We start from the raw sequence: 21964 nt of genomic DNA, 5'->3' as shown, positions 1-21964 counted from the left end.
GAGTCGGACACGACTGAAGCGACTTAGCAGCAGGAGCAGTTGCCCTTAGTTTTCCATATACATTTTTGAATTTTTATTTATTTATTTTTGGCTGTGCTGGTCTTTTGTTGCTACCCAGACTTTTCTCTTGTGTGGCAAGCGGGAGCTACACTAGTTGCAGTGTGCAGGCTTTTCACGGTGGTGACTTCTCTTGTTGCAGAGCATGGGCTCTGGGGCACGTGGGCTTCACAGCTGTGGCGTGTGGCTCAGTAGTTGCGACTCTCAGGCTCTACAGCACAGGCTCAGTAGTTGTGGCACATGGGCTTAGTTGCTTTGCACATGTGGGATCTTCCTGGACCAGGGGTTGAACCTGTGTCTTCTGCATTGGGAGGTGTATTCTTTACCACTGAGCCACCAGGGAAGCCCTCTATAAACATTTTTTACACAGCTTGTAAGTTCCCTTTTAAAAATCTTGCTGGGGTTGCATTGAATCCATAGATCAATTGGGGGAAAATTGACATATTAGCAATATTGAGTATTCTGGCTCTTGAACATGGTACTGGTCTTATTCTATTAAGTTTGCTATAACAAAAAAAAAAATCACAGATTGAGTAGCTTATAAACAGCAGAAATTTATTTCTCACAGTTTTAGAGGCTTGAAGTCTGAGATCAGGGTGCCAGCATGGTTGAGCAAGGGCCCTTTTTCAGTTGCAGGCTTCTCATTGTATCCTCACATAAAGAAAGGGGTGAGGGAACTCTCTGGGGTCTCTTTTATAAGGACACTAATCCCATTTATGAGGTCTCCACCCTTATGACCTATTCACCTCCAAAGACCCCATCTCCTGATACTATCACATTAGGATTCAAGATATAAATTTTAGAGGGATAACAGTCAGATCGTAGCAATATCTCTCCTCCTTTATTTAGGTTTTTAATTTTTTCAGAAGTGTGGTATGGTTTATAAGGTATGGGCCTTGCACATTGTTTTTGTTAAATTTATTCCTAAATATTTCATATTTTAATGCTATTTTAAATATTATTGCTGGACTTCCCTGATGGTCCAGTGGTTAACAGTCCTCCTTCCAGGGCAGGGGACTCCAATTTGATCCCTGGTTGGGGAGCTGAGATTCCACATGCCGCAGCAGCTAAGCCTGCTCCCTCCAATGAAGACCCAGCTCAGCCAATAAAAAAAAGTTGAAGTCCAAATTATTCATAAGTGCTTTAACTACTGTAGTTTAACTTAAAACATAAACGTTATCATTCATTAATATCAATTTCCAATTTTTTGTTAATGCTATTGAGTTTTTTGGTATTTTTTTGCTATTGAGTTTCATATATTGACCTTATATCCTGTAACCTTAATAGACTCACACATTAGTTCTATTATTTCTTCTAGATTCCTTAGGATTCTGTGTAGAAGCAATTATGTCATCTCTGAATAGTTTTACTTCTTTCTTTAAGAAGTGAAGTTTGCATTTCATTTCCCGTCCATGTTTTATTGTGCTGGATATGACCTCCGTTAACTCTTATATAAGATGGGTGAATATGGACATCTTTGCCTTGTTTCTAATCTAAGAAGGAGATAACTCTATCTTTCACCACTGAACATGATATTAGCTGTAGGTTTTCTGTAGTTGTCTTTTATGGGATCGAGGAAGTTCCACTTCTTTTTTTAAAGTTTTTTTTTTTTTTTTAATGAATGTATGTAATCCCTTCTTGTTTTGAAGGAGTGCCTTTCTACTGATTTGCTAGTTCAGTTATTCTTTTTATATATATAATTTTATTTATTTACTTTTGGCTGTGCTGGGTCTTCGTTGCTGCGAAGGCTTTTCTCTCATTGCAGTGAGCAGGGGCTACTCTCTAGTTGTGGTGTGCGGGCTTCTCATTGCAGTGGTTTCTCTGGTTGCGGAGCACAATTTCTAGGGCATGAGAGCTTCAGTAATTGCAGTGCATGGGCTCAGTGGTTGCATATCCTGGTCTCTAGAGCACAGGCTCAGTAGTTGTGGCTTGTGGGCTTAGTTGTTCTGCAGCATGTGGGATCTTCCCAGATCAGGGATCGAACCCATGTCTCCTGAATGGCAGGCAGATTCTTTACCACTGAGCCATCAGGGAAGCCCGTGGAAGTTCTACTTCTACTTCAGTGTTCTAGTTTGCTGAGAGTTCTTTTTCTTTTGTTTTAGAAAACGATGATGACTAGGTATTGAATTTTGTAAAAAAAAAAAAAAAATTTTTTTTGCATCAAAAGAGATGGTCAGGAGGTTTTTCTTTTGTAGTCAGTGTATGAGTGTCCTGGAACTGCCATAACAAATTACTGCAGGCTTGGGGGCTTAAAACAACAGAAATTTGTTCTCTCACAGCTCCGAAGACCACAAGTCTGGAATCAAAATGTCAGCAAGGCTACACTCCCTCCAAATGGTCTCCGGAAGCTTCTGTTCTTTGGTTCTTCCAGCTTCTGGTGGCCCTGGTGTCCCTTGGCTTGTAGCCATGTCAATCAATTCCCTTATGTCTTTGTCTCCTCTTATGTGTCTCAAATATCCCTCTGCCTTTCTCTCTGTCTCTTTTTAAGGTTCATTTATTTATTTACTTATTTTTGGCAATTCTGGGTCTTCATTGTTGTGCTCGAACTTCCTCTAGTTGCAGTGAGCAGGGGCTGCTCTTCAGTACAGTGGGCAGGCTTCTCATTGCAGTGGCTTCTCTTGTTGCACAACACAGGTTGTAGGTGCATGGGCTTCAGTACTTGGAGGCAAGGGGGCTCAGTAATTGTGGCTCCTGGGCTCTACAGTACTGGCTCAGTAGTTGTGGCACATGGAGCTTAGTTGTTCCACAGCATATGGGAATTTGCTGGACCAGGGATCAAATCCATGACCCCTTCATTGGCAGGCAAATTCTCAACCACTAGACCACCGGGGAAGTTTTTCATGGTTCAGATGGTGAAGAATCTGCCTGCCAGTGCAGAAGACACAGTAGATGTGGGTTCAGTCCCTGGGTTGGGAAGATCCCCTGAAGGAGGAAATGGCAACCCACTCCAGTTATTCTTCCCTGGAGAATTCCATAGACAGAGGAGCCTGGTGGGCTACAATCCATGGGGCCACGAAGAGTCAGACACGACCGAGGGACTAACACAGACCACCAGGGAAGCTCTCTTCTGCCTTTGTCTTATAAGGAGACTGGTCACTGGATTTAGGGACTACCTGAATAATCCAGAGTTATCGCCTCATTTCAGGTTCCTTAACTTAATCACATCTGCAAAGACCCTTCTTCTAAATAACATCACCTTTACAGATCCTAGGAATTTGACATGATACCCTTTAGGGACTCTTTCTAGGCCCACTACAGTCAGCTAATATGTTAATTGCCATGACTGATTTTCACATGTTAAACCTGGCATTCTCCACTTGTCATGATGTATTAAATTTGCTTTTTGTGTCTATGTTCATTACTAATATTGATCTGCAAACTTTTTTGGTAATCTTGCCTGATATTGGTGTAGAGGAATGAAGACCTCATGAAATGAAATGACTTCCTCTTCTGTTTTCTGGAAAACCTTGGGGACAATTCATTTTTTCCTTTAAATGTTTGGTCAAATTCATGAGTAAAGCCACCAGGACCTGAAATGTTTTTTGTTGGAAGGTCTTAAACTACAAATCTAATTCACTGACATTAAATTAAATTAAATTTCAGAAATTAAATCCATTTCACCTTGAGTGACCTTTGGTAGTTTGTGCCCATTCCTTCTAAGTTTCTGGTCTTGTTGCTGTAAAGTTTTTCATAATATTCTTTTATTATTCCTCCCACCAGGCTATGTTTGGTTTCTCCTCTTTAATTCCTGATATTGGACATTTTAATTTTTTCTAGAAGTTTATCAATTTTATTGATATTTTCAAAGAACCAGCTTTTGGTGTTATTGATTTTCTCAGTTGCATTTCTATTTTCTTTCATTGATTTCCACTCTTTATTTTATTTTCTTCTTTCTGCTTATTTTGGTCTTAATTTTCTCTTTTGTTTCCAGTTTCTAAGCTTGTAAACTTATTTCATTGATTTGGGAGCTTTTTTCTCTTTTCTAATGTAAGCACTTAATGCTGAAAGTTTTTCTAAGCACTATCGTAAGTACATTCCACACATTTTGATATGTTATGACTTTATTTTCAATCACTGCAAAGTATTGCCAATGTCCCTGTTATTTCTTCTTTGAAGCAATAGGTTATTTAAGATCGTGTTACTTAATTTACAAACATTTGGTTATTTTCCAGATATCTTTTTCTTATTCAATATTTATTTCTAATTTCAATGATGGTCAGGAAACACTGTATACGATTGAAATTCTCTTATTCTTCTTCAAACTAGTTTTATGACCCAGAATGGATGAATACATTGCCAAGATGTTCGGCCATTCAGAAATCGTCACCAGCATGAAGTTCACCTACGACTGATCACAGTGTCCGGAGACAACTGCGTCTTCGTCCAGCACGTGGGCCGCGAGATCACCAGCTGCTTGAAGCAGCACTTGCTGGAGATCAACCCCCAGGAGCAGCAGCAGCAGAACACAAAGGATAGGAAGGGGAGCAGCCGGCCCAGGCAGGAGGCCAATACCCAGGCCTGAGATGTGCTCCCTGAGCCCTGGGAGCAGACGGGGAATGAGGCAGACGGAGAGTGTGAACCCGAAGAGGTGCTGAAGATGCCGTCGAAAGAGAGCTTGGGTCCAGATCTTCAGTGCCTGCTGATCAACGGCATGCTGCCACTCTGGGCAAGGCAGCTGGTGAGTCTGCCTGGAAAGCGGGACACCGAGGGGCTAACACAGTATAGTGCCCTTCTCCATGCCCCTTGTTTTTCTGGGAACCCTTTCCCCTTGACATCTCTGCTTTCCTTGGAGAACCCCCGTCCTGCTTCCAGTCTCTGTTATACAGCCTTTCGTTCATCCCACGTGTATTTACTGCATGCCTACCCTGTGCTTTTGACACTGTTCATGGGGTTCTCAAGGCAAGAATACTGAAGTGGTTCTCCTTCCCTTCTCCAGTGGGCCATGTTTTGTCAAAGCTTTCCACCATGACTCATCCAATTTGGGCTAGAAGGGTTTCCCTGGTAGCTCAGTGGTAAAGAACCTGCCTCTCAATGCAGGAGACTCGGGTTCAGTCCCTGGGTTGGTAAGATCCCCTGAAGGAGGAAATGGCAACCCACTCCAGGATTCTTGCCAGGAAAATCCCTCGGACAGAGGAACCTGGCGGGCTACAGTCCTTGAGGTCACAAGAGTGAGACACAGCTTACAACAACAAATGGACTATCTGGGTGAATGTTTCATGGGTGTTTTAAAACAGCATGTGTTCTACAGTTGTTAGGTACGTGTTCTGTAAGTGTTAATTTAGTCAAGTTTGTTGGCCACGGTGTTTAAGTCTATATCTACATTGAGCCTCTGCTTGCTCTGTCAATTTCTGGCAAAAGTATGTTGAAATCTCCAAGTCTAACTGGATTTTTCTATCTATTTTTCCAGGTCTATCAGTTTTTTGAATTCATATGTTTTGAAGCTATTCTATAAGATGCATATACTTTTAGTTTTATGCTTTTAATTAATTGATATTATCACTGTAAAATGTTCTTCTTTATCCCTGGTAGTGTTTCTGGTTCTGAAACCTACTTTGTCTGATATTAATATAGTCACTCTAGGTTTTCTTTTTTGAAAATGTATTTATTGACGTATAGTTGATTTGTAATGTTGCGTTAGTTTCTGCTGTGCAGCAAAATGATTGTTATATATATGTGTATATGTCCTTTTTCATATTCTTTCCATTATAAGATTATAATGGATTATAATGGTTATTATAAGATATTTACTTTAGCTTTTCTTTTGATTAGTGTTTACATGCTATTTTCCCATCCTGTTATTTTTAATTATCTTTGTCTTTATAACTAAAGTATAATTAGAAATTTGAAAGAAAATTTAAAATTTTTAGTAGCACATAGTCTTATCTTGTCTTTTCACCCAATAGAATGACTTTTTCCCTGTTAATTGGGGGCGTTTAGGCCATTTACATTAATATAGTTTTTAATATGGAGCAGGAATTAATAAAATAGAAAGCAAAGAACCAAGAAAGTAGATAAAACACCAAACAAAAATTGGTTTTATAAAAAAATTAAGTTGACAAAACTTTTGTGAAAATAGAGAAAATACAAATAAACATAATATTAGATTTTTTTCTTAAAAAAGAGAGCTTTCTGAATAACTTCATACCCATATTCTAAAAAACAGGTAAAACGGGCAATTTTGAAAAATAAGTTTATATGTGTATTAACTTCACCCAGATAGTCCATTTGTTGTTTAGTCGGTAAGCTGTGTCTCACTCTTGTGACCTCAAGGACTGTAGCCCGCCAGGTTATAACCTTAATATTTGATTCAGTAGTTAAAATCCTATCCATTAAAAAATCAAAACCAACAAACATACATAAAGTTTGTCATATTCTACTGAACACTCAAGGAATGAATGTATCCTATCTTATACAAACTATTCTCATACAAACTATGAAGCAAACTATTCCAAGAAGAAAAAATGAAGGAGAGCAGTTCAAATAATTCTATGAGACAAGAACAATTTGAATAGAAGAAACTACTAACCAATCTGATTTATAAGATTCGATGCAAAATCCTAAATAAATATTAACAAACCAAGTCCAATAATGTATTAAAAATGATAACAACAACAAAAATATGATAACAACAGAGAAACAAAATCAGATTATGATCATGTAAGGTTTATTTGGGAATAGAATGGAGGTTTTTTAAACTTTTATTTATTTATGGCTGTGCTGGATCTTTGATGCTATGTGCAGGCTTTCTCTAGTTGTGGCCGGTAGGAGCTGCTCTGTAGGTGCGGTGCATGGGTTTCTCATCGCGGTGGCTTCTCTTGTGGAACATGGGCTCTAGGGTGCATGGGCTTCAGTAGTTGTGGCTTGAGGGCTCTAGAGCTTGGGCTCAGTAGTTGCAGGGCATGGGCTTAGTTCCTCTGAGATACATGGGATCTTCCCGGACCAGGGATTGAACCTGGGTCACCTCCTCCAGGGCAGTCCCAGAATAAAGGTTTAACATTGGAAAATCTGCTTGTGTGTTTCACAGCATTAACAGATAAAAGAAGAAAATGTGTATTCATCTCAAATTCAGAAAAACTGTTTGATAAAATTCATCACTCATTTGAATAACCCTCAGTAAACAAAGATGAGGAGAGCAGTCACTTTAACCTGAGAAAGCATCTACTGAAACCTAGATGAGTATGCTAAGATCCAAGTCCTAATGTTCTCCTGCAAACTGGTTCACTTTCAGCTCTCTCCATCTCAGTTAACAGCAGCTCTGGCCCTCCAGTTGCTCAGAATAAAATTGAGAGTCATCTTTAACCCCTGTCTTTTTCATTCACCCTGCTCCTAATTCACCAGGATGCCTGGTTGGCCTTCAGAATACATCTAGAATCCAATTACTTTCACCATATCCACTGTTAGTACTAGACAGACCACTAACACCTAGCTGAAGTGTCCTTCCTGGAATTCTTACTTCCAAGTTTGCCCCTTTGACACTCCCATTTCTATTTTCAGTGCAACATACAGAGAGATCCTTTAAAACACACAACCACACAACAGTTCACTCATTTAAAATGTGCAATTCAATGGCCTTTAGTGTATTCACACAACTGTGCATCTATTATTACAATTAATTTTAGAAGATTTTCATTATCCCAGAAGAAATCTGTATCCCTAAGCCAATAATTCCCCAGCCCTCACAAAAGATCCCCTGGAGAAGGAAATGGTTTCCCACTCCAGTATTCTTGGGGCTTCCCTGGTGATTCAGATAGTAAAGAATCTACCTGTAATGTGGGAGACCTGGGTTCGATCCTTGGGTCGGGAAGGGAATGGCTACCCACTCCAGTATTCTCACCTGGAGAATTCCATGGACAGAGGAGGCTGGCTGGTTACAATCCATGCGGTTGCAAAGAGTCAGACATGACTGAGCAACCGATACTTATTTTTTTCAAGCCAATTATTGCCAGTTCCCCAGACCCCAAAGCTACTGATCCACTTTCTGTTTCTATAGGTTTGTGTATTCTGGACATTTTGTATAAACCGAATCATACAATACATGGTGCTCTGTGATCAGCTTCTTTCACTTAGCACATTGTTTTCGAAGTTGATCTGCTCTGTAGCATGTATTTTATTCCTTTTATACTTGAATAATATTATGTTGTATGAATAGACCACATATTTTTGGTGGGCATTTCCACTTTTTGGCTATTATAATGCTGCTGTGAACATTTATGTACATGTATAGATATGTATTTTTATTTGTCTTGATTATACACATATACCTAGGAGTAGAATTAGTGGGCCAAGGGGGAGCTCTCTGTTTAAGCTTTTGAGGAACTGCCAGACTGTTCCAGAGTGGCTGCATAATTTTACATGTTCATCAACAGTGTATGAAGGTTCAATTTCTAATCATCCTCACCAGCACTTGTTATTGTCTGTTTGTCTTATTCCAGCCATCCTAGTGGGTGTGGAGTGGTATCTCATTGTAATTTGATTTGCCTTTCCCTGATGGCTAATGAAGCTCAGCATCTTTTTATGTGCTTATTGGCTTATTGGCCATTTATACATGCTCTTTTCTGAAAAATTTGTCAATTTAGATCCTTTGCCCACTTCTAAATTGAATTTTTCATCTTTTAAAAACATTTTATTATTTATTTGTGGATTCTCTGGGTTTTCATTGCTGTGTGTGGGCTTTCTCTAGTTGCAGCAAGCAGGGGCTGCTCTCTAGTTGTTGCACACAGCCTTCTCGTTGTGGTGGCGTCTCTTGTTGTGGAGGATGGACTGTAGAGTACTTGGGCTTCAGTAGTTGTGGTGCGTGGGCTTAGTTGCTCCACAGCATGTGGAATCTTACCCAACCAGGGATCAAACCCATGTACCCCTACAGTGGCAGGCAGCTTCTTAATCACTGGACCACCAGGGAAGTCCTGGATATATTTCTGAGGGAGAGCTTACAGGATTTTTAAAAATTAAGTTGCATGTAAAGTGAGAGAAAAAGACTCAAGAATTACTCCACATTTTTTGGCCTAAGAATCTGGGAAAATTGAGTTGCAATCAACCAAGAAGACATTGGGTGGAATAAGTATTGTCAGGAGGTACATTTGGGACTATGTTAATTTTGAGATAACTTTCTGGCCTGTTTCTGGAGTTCAGTTTGGAAGGCATGGGCATTCAGTCACGGGTATTTGCCTTTCTTGTTCTGACTTCCTTCACTCAGGAGATAATGTCTAGGTCCATCCATGTTGCTGCGAATGACATTACTTCCTTCTTTTTTATGGCTGAGTGGTATGCCATTGTGTGTGTGCACCACATCATCTTTATCCATTCATCTCTTGATGGACATCTAGGTTGTTTCCATGTCTTGGCTATTGTCAATGAATTTCCAGTATATATATATATATCTTCTCAAAGTATAGTTTTATCTGGATATGTGCCCCAGAGTGGGGCTGTACGATCGCATGAAAACTATTTTTCATTCTTTGAGGAACCTCTCTACTGTTTTCCATAGTGGCTGTACCAATTTACATTCATACCAATAGTATAAGAAATTGCTATTTTCTCCACATCCTCTCCAGCATTTGTTATTTGTAGACTTTTTAATGTTGGCCATTCTGACTGGTGTGAGATGGTACCTCGTTATAGTTCTGATTTGCATTTCTCTCATAATTAGCATCCATCATGTTAACTTACACTTGTCCCCACACTGACACTGGATCCTCCTTAACCTACCTTATTACTTTTTTGCATAGTGTTTATCACCTTCCAACATATGTTGGAACTGTGTTGTGCAACTACATAGTGTGCTGCGACTAAGACCCAGCGCAGCCACATAAATAAGTAAAAAAAAAAAAAGAAATCCACATTGTGTTTCTTGCAGAGCTTTGTAGAGTCTGGATTTTGTAGCATACCCCAGTGTTGTATGACATGTTCCTCTGTCCTCTAATTTGCTTGCTGATTGATAGGTAGACTTACTGTATTTTAAATGGTAGTTTTCTTCAAGTTAATCTACAAATTCAATGCAGTGTCAATAAAAAATCCAATGTTTTTAATGGTCCTGGAAAAAATTAGCTTAAAATTCACCTAGAAGAGTAAGTTCAGTCGCTCAGTTGTGTCCGACTCTCTTCAACCCCATGGACTGCAGGTTGCCAGGCTTCCCTGTCCATCACCAACTCCCAGCGCCTACTCAAACTCATGTCCATTGAGTCGGTGATGCCATCCAACCATCTCATGCTCTGTTGCCCCCTTATCCTCCTGCCCTCAGTCTTTCCCAGCATCAGGCTCTTTTCCAATGAGTCAGTTCTTCTCATCAGGTGGCCAAAGTATTGGAGTTTCAGCTTCAGCATCAGTCCTTCCAATGAATATTCAGGACTGATTTCCCTTAGGATGGACTGGTTGGATCTCCTTGCAGTCCAAGGGACTCTCAAGAGTCTTCTCTAATACTACAGGTCAAAAGTCCAGAACAGTAAAGGGCTAAGAATAGGCAAGACAGGTTTGAAAAGGAAGAGTTGGCGGAACTCCCCTTACTCTAAATTAGAAACTGTAGTAGAGGTGGGGGAATCCTTTCAGTTGACCTCTGAACAGCTCAGGGGGTTAGAAGCCCCAGAGAACTCCTTTACCCCTTCTGCCATGTGTGAACAGAGCAAGAAGACAGCCATCTATGAATCGGGAAGCAGGCTCTCACCAGACACCAAAACCACTGTCACCTTGATCTTGGACTTCCAGCCTCCAGAACTATGAGAAGAAAATTTCTGTTGTTCATAAATCATTCAGTCTATGGTATTTTGTTCTAGCAGCCTGAATGGAGTGAGGAGTAAGACAGAGCAGGATCTTGAGTTATTTGTAAACTTTGCATTATTCACAACAGCCAGAATGTGGAAGCATCTTAGACAACCATCAGTGGATGAGTGGATACGTAAAGTGTGGAGTTAAATATATAAGTGCTGTGGTGTCTTTAAGTCGTGTCAGACTCTTGCCACCCTGTGGACTGTAGCCCACCAGGCTCCTCTGTCCATGGGACTTCCCAGACAAGAATACTTGACTGGGTTGCCATTTCCATCTCCAGGGGTTCTACCTGACCCAGGGATCGAACCCGCGTCTCCTGCACTGCAGACAGTCTCCTGCATTTCAGGTGGAGTCTTTACTGCTGAGTCTTCAGGGAAGCCTGATACATAAACACAATGGAATATTATTCAGCCTCAAAAAGGAAAGAATTCCTGACACCTGCTACAACATGCAGATGAACCTTGGAGTGGAATGATGGTTGCCAGGGGCTGGAAGATCAGGGAATGGGGAGTTATTGTTTAATGAATACAATTTCAATTTGAGAGGCTAAAAGACTTGGATGCACAAGTCATATTTGGATGAACCATATTAATTTGTTGGGGGCGGTGAAGGGATCAGAAACTGTCAGGTATTTCACTTGGTTCAACTGAGTAAAAATACTCAGTAAAAATACATCTTGACAACTTCCCTATCAGTCCAGTGGATAAGACGCTGCGCTCCCAAGGCAGGGGGCACAGGTTCCCACAGGAGAACTAGGATCCCATGTGCCACATCAGTTCAGTTCAGTTCAATTCAGTTCGGTCGCTCAGTCGTGTCTGACTCTTTGCGACCCCATGGATCGAAGCACGCCAGGCCTCCGTGTCCATCACCATCTCCCGGAGTTCACTCAAACTCACGTCCATCGAGTCGGTGATGCCATCCAGCCATCTCATCCTCTGTCGTCCCCTTCTCCTCTTGTCCCTAATCCCTCCCAGCATCAGAGTCTTTCCAATAAGTCAACTCTTCGCATGAGGTGGCCAAAGTACTGGAGCTTCAGCTTTAGCATCATTCCTTCCAAAGAACACCCTAGGGCTGATCTCCTTTAGAATGGACTGGTTGGATCTCCTTGCAGTCCAAGGGACTCTCAAGAGTCTTCTCCAACACCACAGTTCAAAAGCAACAATTCTTCGGTGCTCAGCTTTCTTCACAGTCCAACTCTCACATCCATACATGACCACTGGAAAAACCATAGCCTTGACTAGACGGACCTTTGTTGGAAAAGTAATGTCTCTGCTTTTTTTCACATAGCATGGCCCAAAATCCCCCCAAAACACATCTCATGTGGTAACCATATACACCAACTTCAAGAAAGTGGTGGCTTTGGGGGAGAGAGGAAACGGGGGCTTTAGTTCTGTGTCTGACACGTGATTCCTTATATAAATAAGTAACATAAAGGTCTGAAGCTGATGTGGTAAAATGTTAATAGTGCCTACCTTAACAACATAGACAGGAATATCTATGCATTATTTTTTTAACTTCTTTGATAATTTTCATTGAATAAAAATTAAAGTGGTGAATGGGAGAAGTGAGTCAGGTCAGTGTAGACAACTGGGCCCAGCATCTTGACTGGGAGTGGAGGAGAAGGGGCAGAGTCAGGGCTGGTTGCAAAGACTGTACATTCATGGAGGAGCAGAAGCCCCTGGGGGAGGCAGGGATTAAAGGTTCAGGGAAGGGAACAGTGGGAAGCCACCCTAAGACCTCCAGAAGAGAGTCAGGACCCATTCCCGGAAGCGGGGCACATGCGGCGGAGCTGGAGTAGAGACAAGTTTGCCGCCTCTCTTTGGGGCCCGCTGAGCATGATTGTCCGCTGGGGTCTGAGGCAGGAGCCCGAGTCGCGCATTCCTCAGTTCTCCTTCATGAACAGCCTCTCTCTCCACTCCAGCCTGTGAATCTTGGTCTCGGTCTTTTTCCCTCTGAGTTCACCCCGCAGCTCCTAATTGGGAAATCCAGCCCCACCCCCGGACCTTTTCCCTTGGTGCCACCACACAGATCCCCTTTGCACTGTCCCAACTGGCCGGTGACTTTTGTTCTTCTGCTGGGAGCACCTGCTTCCCTCTGTCTTTCCTTGTCTCTCTTCCTTCTTCCCAAACCAGGCTGTTAACCAGCTTGGTTGAGACAGAGGTCATGTACCCTGTGATTCACCCAAAGTGTAGATTGCAGTGGTTTTCAGTTCTGAGTTGTGAACCACCATCATCATCAACTTTGGAGCATTTTCATAACCCTAACACAAACCCCGTATTTTTTGGCTACCATTCACTGTCTCCCCCTCTCCCCAGCAATCCCCCACAACAGCTAATCTACTTTCTGTGTCTATGGATTTACCTATTCTGGACATTTGAATAAGTGGAATCATACAATATACAGTCTTTTGATGACTGTCTTCTTTCACTGAGCATCGCTTTCTCGAGGTCCATCCATCTTGTAGCTGTGTCCATACTGAATTCCTTGTGTGGCTGAATAATACTCCATTGTGTGGCTATAACACATTACATTTATCCATTCATCAGTTGGTGGATGTGAACGAACTTTTCCCAGGTAAACCTCTCCTGATCTGTTTCTACCTCTTGCTCCTCTCCTGGGCCCTGAAGCATCCTGTAAATGGGGATTCCTTGGTGACATGGCCTCTGAGACTGGAGAGAGCAGGCAGGCTCATGTCTGCAACCCTATGGAGCCCCTTAGTGACTGATTGCTCTCCTCTGGGCCTTATTCCCTCCTCTGTAAAAAGAGGACAGTGATGTTTCCATCCAGGGTTGTGCGAAGTGCTGATCTGAGTGGAGCATATGGCAGGGCGGCCTGGGATACAGAAGACACTCAACACTGCTGGGTCCCTTTTGTCTGTGTCAACCTTGATCCCGGGCTAAGGTGGGCAGGCGGGAGCCATACTTCCTCCCGTGCTGTTCCCCCACCCATGTCTGAATGCTGTGTTCTTTGACAAGAGTCAAACTAAGGGGAGAAGACGTAGAAAGGAAAGAAACAGCAGATATCAGGAAATACCAGGGGAATGGAACAAAAGGATACAAGTGAGACAGAAAAAGGGCTGTAGAGCAGGTATGTTTCAGGGGTGGGAGGCCAGAACATGGGGTTTGAAGACCTGTGTTTCAGGCTCAGGCCTGACACGTCCAGGTCACTTACCTGAGTCTTAGGGACAAGTGCCCTCCATTTCCCCCTCTGGGAGTGCGAGGATGGCACAAGCTCATGTGCCCACTGTTGTGTAAACCATTTACCCAGGAATTCTAAGGGCCTGGAGGTATTCCTACTGACCCAAGCAGGCCCTGGCTGAGGCCTCTAAGTGACCTGACATGTTGTCCCCTCTGTGGAGAAATGGCCTGGAGCTGCTTCAGGCTGGAATCCAACCTTCTCAGTGTCCTTGAGACCTCTAGGCCTCAAGGGGAGCCTGACACTGTTCATTCATTCATTCATCAAATTTTACAAACCTGCCTCCTGCAGGGCACTGTGCTGTGAAGACCTGGCCTTCGTCCTCACAGGGCTCCCAGACTTGTGGTGAGAAGGACACACAGGCACATTCAGATACAGGCTGCTGCTGTCCCCTGTGTTACTCTGTGACTCTAAACACCTCCTGCTTTCTTATGCAGTGACTTCTTGAATGTTTGTTTCTGATTTCCAGGACTTGCTGTTTGGCCTCTTTGAATAGATAAGGATTTCTTTATTCTTTGCCCAAGAAGTTAGTGCAGTGGCAATGCCCTCAGGAGATTCTCAAGGGATATTTGATAAACAAAAACAAGAAGGATAAAAAATGAGCGTGTGTGTGGTATACCTTCACAGAAGTATGCCCACAAGTGCTGTGGGAGCTCTAAACTGGGCTGGGAGGGCTTCCTGGAGCAGGTGATATTTGAACCGGGTCTTGGCATTAGTTAGTTTGCCAGGTATATGTATTCTCAGCACAGGGAACAGCAGTTGCAAAAGTATGAAGAGGTCTGAGTGGTAAGAACTTCTAGTGATTGTGTGGGTGTGGGGGAAGTAAGGATGGAGTGAGGCATGGATAATGGAAGAGGGATGCAAAGGGGGGCAGTCAAGATTTTGAACAATATACATAAACAGAAAAAAGTAGAAAGATCATTCAGTCTTTTTTTTTTTTTAGTTGAGGTACAGTTGCTTTACCATGTTGTATTAGTTTTTGCGGGTACAGGAAAGTGAGATCACTCAGTCTTAACACTTGAAGACCATCACAGACACTATATAAATGCTGTTTCTTTGAAGCAGAGTTTTTTTCTCTTTCCAAGAAGTTAACTCTGGTGCTGAATGGGGAGAAATATAGTTTTCAAGGGACGCTTAGTGGGGAGATGCCATTGGAGCCGGGGAGTGGGAGGAAGAGCGGTTTGCCCAGGTAAAGGACCTGGGAGGCAGGTTGCTCGGTGGGTGGAGAGGGAGGGAGGAGTCGGCGCTGACTCTCAGAATTCTGGCTTAGGGAACAGGTTGCTGGTGATACCTTTCAGATAAGGGCTTCGGATGAAGCGCTGGCAAGTTTTGAGAAGCAGATAAAAAGAACTGAGATGTGTGAACACCTCAGATTTTTGTGGAACCATCCTGTGGGGAGTGGCCAGGCGGGCCGATCCCCCTGGGACCCCACACCTGTCTGGAGCACCTGAGGGCTCCAGGAGGTTGTCGTGGGGCGGCGAGGGTAGCGCACCAAGGCCCGTCGAGGCCCTAAGCCCTGATGTAATGGGGCCTTCTGGGCCTGGGGACAGGCTGAGAGCGCCCGGCTGGAGGACAGCGCTCACCACCTCGAGGCAGGTTGAGGGTGTCGCACCTGGCGCCCCCGGGGCATCGGGCTGCGGAACAGGGGCTCAGAAGCCTGGCGACGCCCCTCACATCTCGCGGGGGCGTTCGAATTCCGGCCCCGCCACTTCCTGCCTCAGTTTCCCCACTGCACCCGCTCGCAGGCGAACCAGAGGGCAATGTGTAACCTGCAGAGGCCACGATACATCGCTGGCATCCGGCGAGGGGAAGTGGCCAGGCCTAGTCGCGGGGCAGCGGGGAGAGAAGCCGGGACCGAGCAGAGTCGCCCTGCGGGACAGGCGGGCCCTGTCACAGCCGACTCCACGCCCAGGGGCCCGGCTTGAGGCCAGGCCGCAGCCAGAGCTCTCACCGCCCAGTCGCCGTCAGAACAAAAGTGGCGGCGGTGCCGGCGCCCGGCGCCCCGCAGGCCGGGCCCCCGGCCGGCAGCCCCGCCGCCCCTCCGCCCGGCAGCACGACGCACGGCAACCGCGCCTTCGGCCCTTTCCGTCCGAGCGCGCTCGGCTCTTTCCGCCGCGGCCGGCGCAGGTGGAGGGGGCGGGGCGGGGGCCGTGCGTAGTGACGCCGCGGGGGGGTGACGCACCGGCGTGCCCCGCCCCCTCCCCCTCCCCGTTCAGGCTCTGGAAAGAGAAGAAAAAAAACTTTCTTTTTTTTTTAATTGAGGAATCAACAGCCGCCATCTTGTCGCGGACCCGACCGGGGCTTCGAGCGCGATCTACTCGGCCCCGCCGGTCCCGGGCCCCACAACCGCCCGCGCACCCCGCTCCGCCCGGCCGGCCCGCTCCGCCCGGCCCTCGGCGCCCGCTCCAGCGGCCCCGCTCGCCTCTCGGCTCGGCCTCCCGGAGCCGCGGCGGCGGCGGCGGCGGCGGCAGCGGCGGCGGCGGCGGCGGCGGCGGCGGAACGGGGGGTGGGGGGGCCGCGGCGGCGGCGGCGGCGGCCCCGCTTCGCGCATTGTTTTTCCTTACGGCGGCGGCGGCGGGCCGCGGGCGGGGAGCGGAGCCCGGAGCCCCCCGGTAGTCGGGCCGCGAGCGAATTAATTAAGTGGGGCGCGGGGGGGGGGGGGAGCGAGGCGGCGGCGCGGCGGCGGCACCATGTTCCCGGGGACTGCCTGAGCCGCCCGGCCGGGCGCTGTCGCTGCCAGCCGGGCCCGGGGGGGCCGCCGGGCCGCCGGGGCGCCCCCGCCGCGGAGTGTCGCGCTCGGGAGGCGGGCAGGGGATGAGGGGGCCGCGGCCGGCGGCGGCGGCGGCGGCGGCGGCGGCCGGGGGCGGGCGGTGAGCGCTGCGGGGCGCTGTTGCTGTGGCTGAGATTTGGCCGCCGCCTCCCCCACCCGGCCCTGCGCCCTCCCTCTCCCTCGGCGCTCGCTCGCGGCTCGCGCTCGCTCCTCTCCCCTCGCAGCCGGCCGGGGCCGGCGCCGACCCCAGCCCCGGAGCCCTCGCCGACCCGGCCGCCCGCGCTCGGGGCTGTTTTCGCGAGCAGGTGAAAATGGCCGAGAACTTGCTGGACGGACCGCCCAACCCCAAACGAGCCAAACTCAGCTCTCCCGGCTTCTCGGCGAATGACAGCACAGGTGAGAAGGGGGCCGGGCGGGGGGCCGGGGCCCCGGGCGTTGCTTGTCAGCCCCATCCGGAGGTGAGTGCCCCCGGGAGACCCCAACTCGGCTGCGGGCTGTGCGGGGCCCGCGGAGCGAAGGCCCGCGCAGCCCCTTCCCCCGGACCCCCGCCGCCGAGGGGGAAGTTTGTCGGAAGACTGTCATGGGGCCCGAGTGGGGCGGCACATGCCCGGTGCGCTTGGATCGCCCGGAGCTGGAGAGCCCTCCTCGCCGGGAGACCGAGTGGTACTTCCAGGGAGGAAAAGTAAAGTGGAGCGTGTGTATTCTGCGTGGTGATTCCGTCTGCCTCCCACTGCCGCCGTGTGTCCGTCCACACAAGCTTGGCTGGCTGGAGAGATGACAGCGGAGGGTACGCTGGCTAGTGAGAGAAGGAAATAGTGCTGCCGAAAGGAATCCCGAAGTGTTTTCTGAATCGGTAACATATACACAAGGCTGCGACCAGAGGACTTTCCTAACAGCAGCCAGCCCGTGAGTTACGACTTATAAGTTTCTTGGAATGTGCTTCCTGGGAAAATGCTTAGTGCTATTTTGAAAACTCTTGTCGCTGGTCACCTAAGCCATTCCATTTTTCGCAACCCAGAACTTCTTAGCAAGATGTCATAAAAGTTGCTGTGGAGTGTTAATTTCACGTGTATAACTTCGGAAGAAAGTTAAACAGCAGATTCATCTGGGCTGCAGTCTCCAGGGGAGCTTGTGGTGTTCTTACAAATGTACATATATATATATAAATTATGTTCAGGAATGTAGGAATTACCATTAAAAATTTATTTTTATCAGAATATTGAATAAATCGTTTAAACAGCTTGTCTGGAGACCTTCTTCGGTACTCCTATCAGTTACCTAAGAGAAGTAGTTTAGTTTTCTGTAGGTTTAATGATTCTGGGTTCTTCTGGGCTGGTTCACGGTAGCGTTATGTACTAGTTGTGTTTCCTCTTTCAGAGCTCTCCTTTGCAGTAAAACACAAACTTGTGCTCTGCTGCCCACGATTTGATTCCCAGCGCTGCTTGCATTTCTCCACTACGGTCTTGCAGTAGAAGCATCTGAAAATCAGTTTATAATGAATGGGTCCAAATTGAATTATATTGCTGCAGCAGTGCCTTCAGATTTGCAGTAGACACAGCTGTTCAGCTTGTGCAAATATTTCTTTGACCACTAGTGTTTTTCTACTAGTGGTCTAAATATCTCTCTATCCTGTTGAGACAAAACTTGAATTTTGTGGCTGCAGTTTTAATACAATTCCTAGACTATTATTTAATGTGGAAGTGACAGAAACAATCAAAAACAAAAAACATATCAGTCGTGAGATTCTTGTCTGGTTGAAATAAATTTGTTAAGCAGTGGAGAGGAATGAGTAAGTCTGGTGGGTGATTTTAAGTCACTAATAATACTCTATTTAAAAGCTGATAAAAATTGAGTTTGATGTTAATTTTTAAAATCGGCTTATCTGAAGTGAGAGATGTGGAAACAGGCAAGAGTTAAATGCTCTGATTTCACTCCATGAAAATACTATGGTTTTACTGCAGAATAGATCTCCTTTGCTTCGTTAATCTTGACATATTTGAGTGAAAAATCTTTGAACATATGAAATGTAGATCATACCAGACGAGTTTGGCCTTGAAGCTTGTCCTCTGAAACTGGTAACTTTTGAATGGCTTTGCAGCTTTGCTATTGTTAAATGAGGTTATTTTAGATTTTGTTTTATAAAGAGGGACAAATTAGTAACATGATACTTTAACAGAGAGGCTTGTTGCACTATATACTTTCAGCTGTTTCCAGGATGGTGCACAGTGGATTGGCCTTTGGGGCAGTTCTGTTCCAGGATGGTTAGATACTTAATGTGCTGCTAATCACAACAGAGTTTTATCAAAAAGGATTTTCTACTCTTGACCACTTTTTCCCCTTATTTGACCCTTGTAAGGTGCGGAGGCTCTTTTGTGAATGTGAAACCAAAAAGTCAGTTTTTAATGACTCTGTTTAAATAATCCAGAGAATAAATTCACCATTATATTTATGTTGGGCCCTTGGTTGCATGTTCGTCACTGTCGCATTGTTGTGAAATGGTCCGTTAGTGTGGGGGCCATGGAAGGGATCACCATTGAACATGTTAAACAAGGTGTAACTTTGTGTCCCATAATTGCTAGTCTAAAATAGAGATTTTAAGGACATATATTAAAGCAAATAAAGGACTAAAGGAATTACATTACACACACAGAGTGGAAGCATTTGAATAGATGGAAAAGCAGGGAGAGACCTGGCAATAACATTCTGAGAGACTCAGCGTCATTTTAGTTAGGGGATGTGTGTATGTGGTTTCTGGGATGAAGTTCGGCCAGGCAGAGCAAGGTGTGTTCCCTGCTCATGTGATAAAATTTGAGGGAGGGGTGCTCCGAATGGGAAGAGCTGAAGGGTTAGGCGAAGCAGGAGGTGGCCTTGGTGGCCTGAGAAGCAGGAGGGACTCGGACGTCATGATCCAGTGTGTGTCTCTGGGGACTGGCCTGTGGAGCCATCCTGTCCGTTAGCTGAGTCTGATGGGTAGGCCCTGGGCCCCAAGCATAGTACACCTGATGCTGGGGAGCTGACCAGCTGGGATGCTGCCTGCAGGGCCCTTGCAGTCCAGCCGGGGGAGTGTGGATGTGCACAGGGTCCCGAAGTAGCCTTTTCTTGTTTTACATTGAGGATGTAGATGCTTTTTCACAATTATCATCTTCATTTACTTGGCACCCTTTATAAGCAGTGGGACTTTGTGTTACCAGTATATAGTTTGTTGTGTGTTTTGGAAATTTTTGTGTTTAATATTTCCAAATTAAAACAGTGTATTACTGTCTTGCAGCAGCAGGGATTCATCATTTAACAGTATGGAAGAAAAATACCTAGGCAAGCCGTAGAGGTTTTTTTTTTTTGGTCAGCTTTATTGAGGCCAAATATACATTCAACAAATCTACTATAAAAGTTTTGTAGAACTGCCTTCTGAAAGTTGAATAGGTATATTTCATCTCGTGCTATATATGTGTTGCTAGTGTGTATTAGTTGCTCAATCATGTATGACTCTTTGTGACCCCATGTACGGTAGCCTGCCAGGCTCCTCTGTCCATGGAATTCTCTAGGCAAGAATACTGGAGAGGGTTGCCATTTCCTACTCCAGTAAATGTCCCTAAGCAGTTGTGGTTACATTGTATACTGTGAATCCCTTTAAATGCAATAGAAAACTGTATTTAAAGATACTTGGTGTAAATACCATTACCAACCAAAATGCCTTTTACAGCAAAATGATGACCTTTTAGGTTTACATCTCAAGAGTTCTTTTCTCCCCATCACTTCAGTTTGATCCTCAACAGCATCCTGTCAGGTGGGAAGGGAAAGTACTGTTTCTGCCAATTCCAGGTGAGAAACCAGACTTGAGAGAGGTGATCTACTGAAAGTAATGCAAAGGGTGAAAGCCAGAACGTAACCTAGATCTTTAAAATCTGTATATTCATCTTATGAATTTGCATCCAGAAACAGAATTTCCTTGAATCATGAACTCAGGAGACTACATACTTGGCAAGTTTCAGTAGCATAACTCCAGCAAGTGGGGAAAGTTTGTCAGCAGCTTTACGGGGATGTGGGGGGGGGGGGGGGTTGGGAGTGGGCAAGCAAGAGTATGCTCCCCTGCACGGGTATGGGCTCCCCCTTCCCTCTGTTCTGGCCCTGCAGGATGTTATCCAGGGTGTACACGGTCTCACCTGTTTATTGCAGTGGATAATTGAGGACCAGTCTCAAGTTATTTCATCTCTTTACTACATGCCATCTAAATAGGAGCTGTGAGTTTTTGTAGAGACTTATAGGGCTAGGGCTTTTCATGTCTTTGCTTAGCTTTTACTTGGTAGAAAAGTAGGGATTCTTGGATAACTGAGAGGGATGAGGACAGTGGCCACATTTGAAGTTGCTTGGTGGGGGGGCGGATAAGTATGAATCCCACCAGGGGAGTTGTCACAGTAGAGCAAAAGATTGGGAATCATCCCTGTTTAACGCTTGAATTTGATTGTGTGATTCTCCAACGTGGCTGAGAATGACTTGTAAAGGGACTTAGGCTTAATCCTATAGTCGGAAGTTAATGCTTGCATTGTTAGCCTGTGTTTTTACAACTTCTGACTTGTGCCATTGTTGTTGTGTGACAAAGTGTGTGATTACTTGGGGCTATGGAAGTGCCAACTTTGTGTTTTCACTTAATGTGTTTGAAGACAAAATAGTTAAAAATTATTTTGCCAAAGCATGCCTTCCTTCCCTTGTTAAGATGAAATGTTCCTTACTGTGATCTGTTCAATATGAGGAAGGCTTGCTTTCAGCCAGGTTAGTTGTTGGTGTATCCTTAGTCAGGACAGCATTTCTTTATTTCATTCAAACCAGCTCTTCGGTATATTCCAGGGACACGTAAGGAAGTGTTGCTCAAGAGCAGATTGGTGCTCAGGAGAAATTGGGCATGGCTGAGGCTCTTGCCCGCAGACTCTCCGCAGCCTTCCTGTGCTCTGGGCTCTGAGCTTTGGAGGGGCTGCAGCAGCATTCCCAAGTGCGTGGGTCACAGACCTTTTCTGTAGAGGGTCAGAGGACAGAATTTCGGCTCCGCAGGCCACGCGGTCTCTGCCACAGCTGCTCGCTCAGTGCTGCCACTTCAACATGAAAGTGGCTCTGGGTGGTATCCACGGATATGCCAGGAAACTAGTAAAACTCTGGTTTCAGAAACCGGCAGCTGGGGGTTTGGCCTTGAGG

General features: G+C 45.5%; 1 protein-coding gene across 1 annotated transcript in view; it reads left to right on the top strand.

Moving 5' to 3' along the window:
• The first annotated feature begins 16287 nt into the window (after positions 1 to 16287).
• Positions 16288 to 21964, top strand: part of CREBBP (CREB binding protein) — a 120846-nt gene continuing 115169 nt past the window's right edge. Inside the window, exon 1 of the mRNA XM_027961580.3 lies at positions 16288 to 17176. Coding sequence (XP_027817381.1) covers positions 17092 to 17176 — 85 coding nt within the window. The 5' untranslated portion in view covers positions 16288 to 17091. The remainder of the gene's footprint in view (positions 17177 to 21964) is intronic.

Source organism: Ovis aries, chromosome 24, assembly GCF_016772045.2.
Source record: "Ovis aries strain OAR_USU_Benz2616 breed Rambouillet chromosome 24, ARS-UI_Ramb_v3.0, whole genome shotgun sequence".
Lineage (NCBI taxonomy): Eukaryota > Metazoa > Chordata > Mammalia > Artiodactyla > Bovidae > Ovis > Ovis aries.
This window is presented reverse-complemented; position numbering and strand designations above follow the sequence as displayed.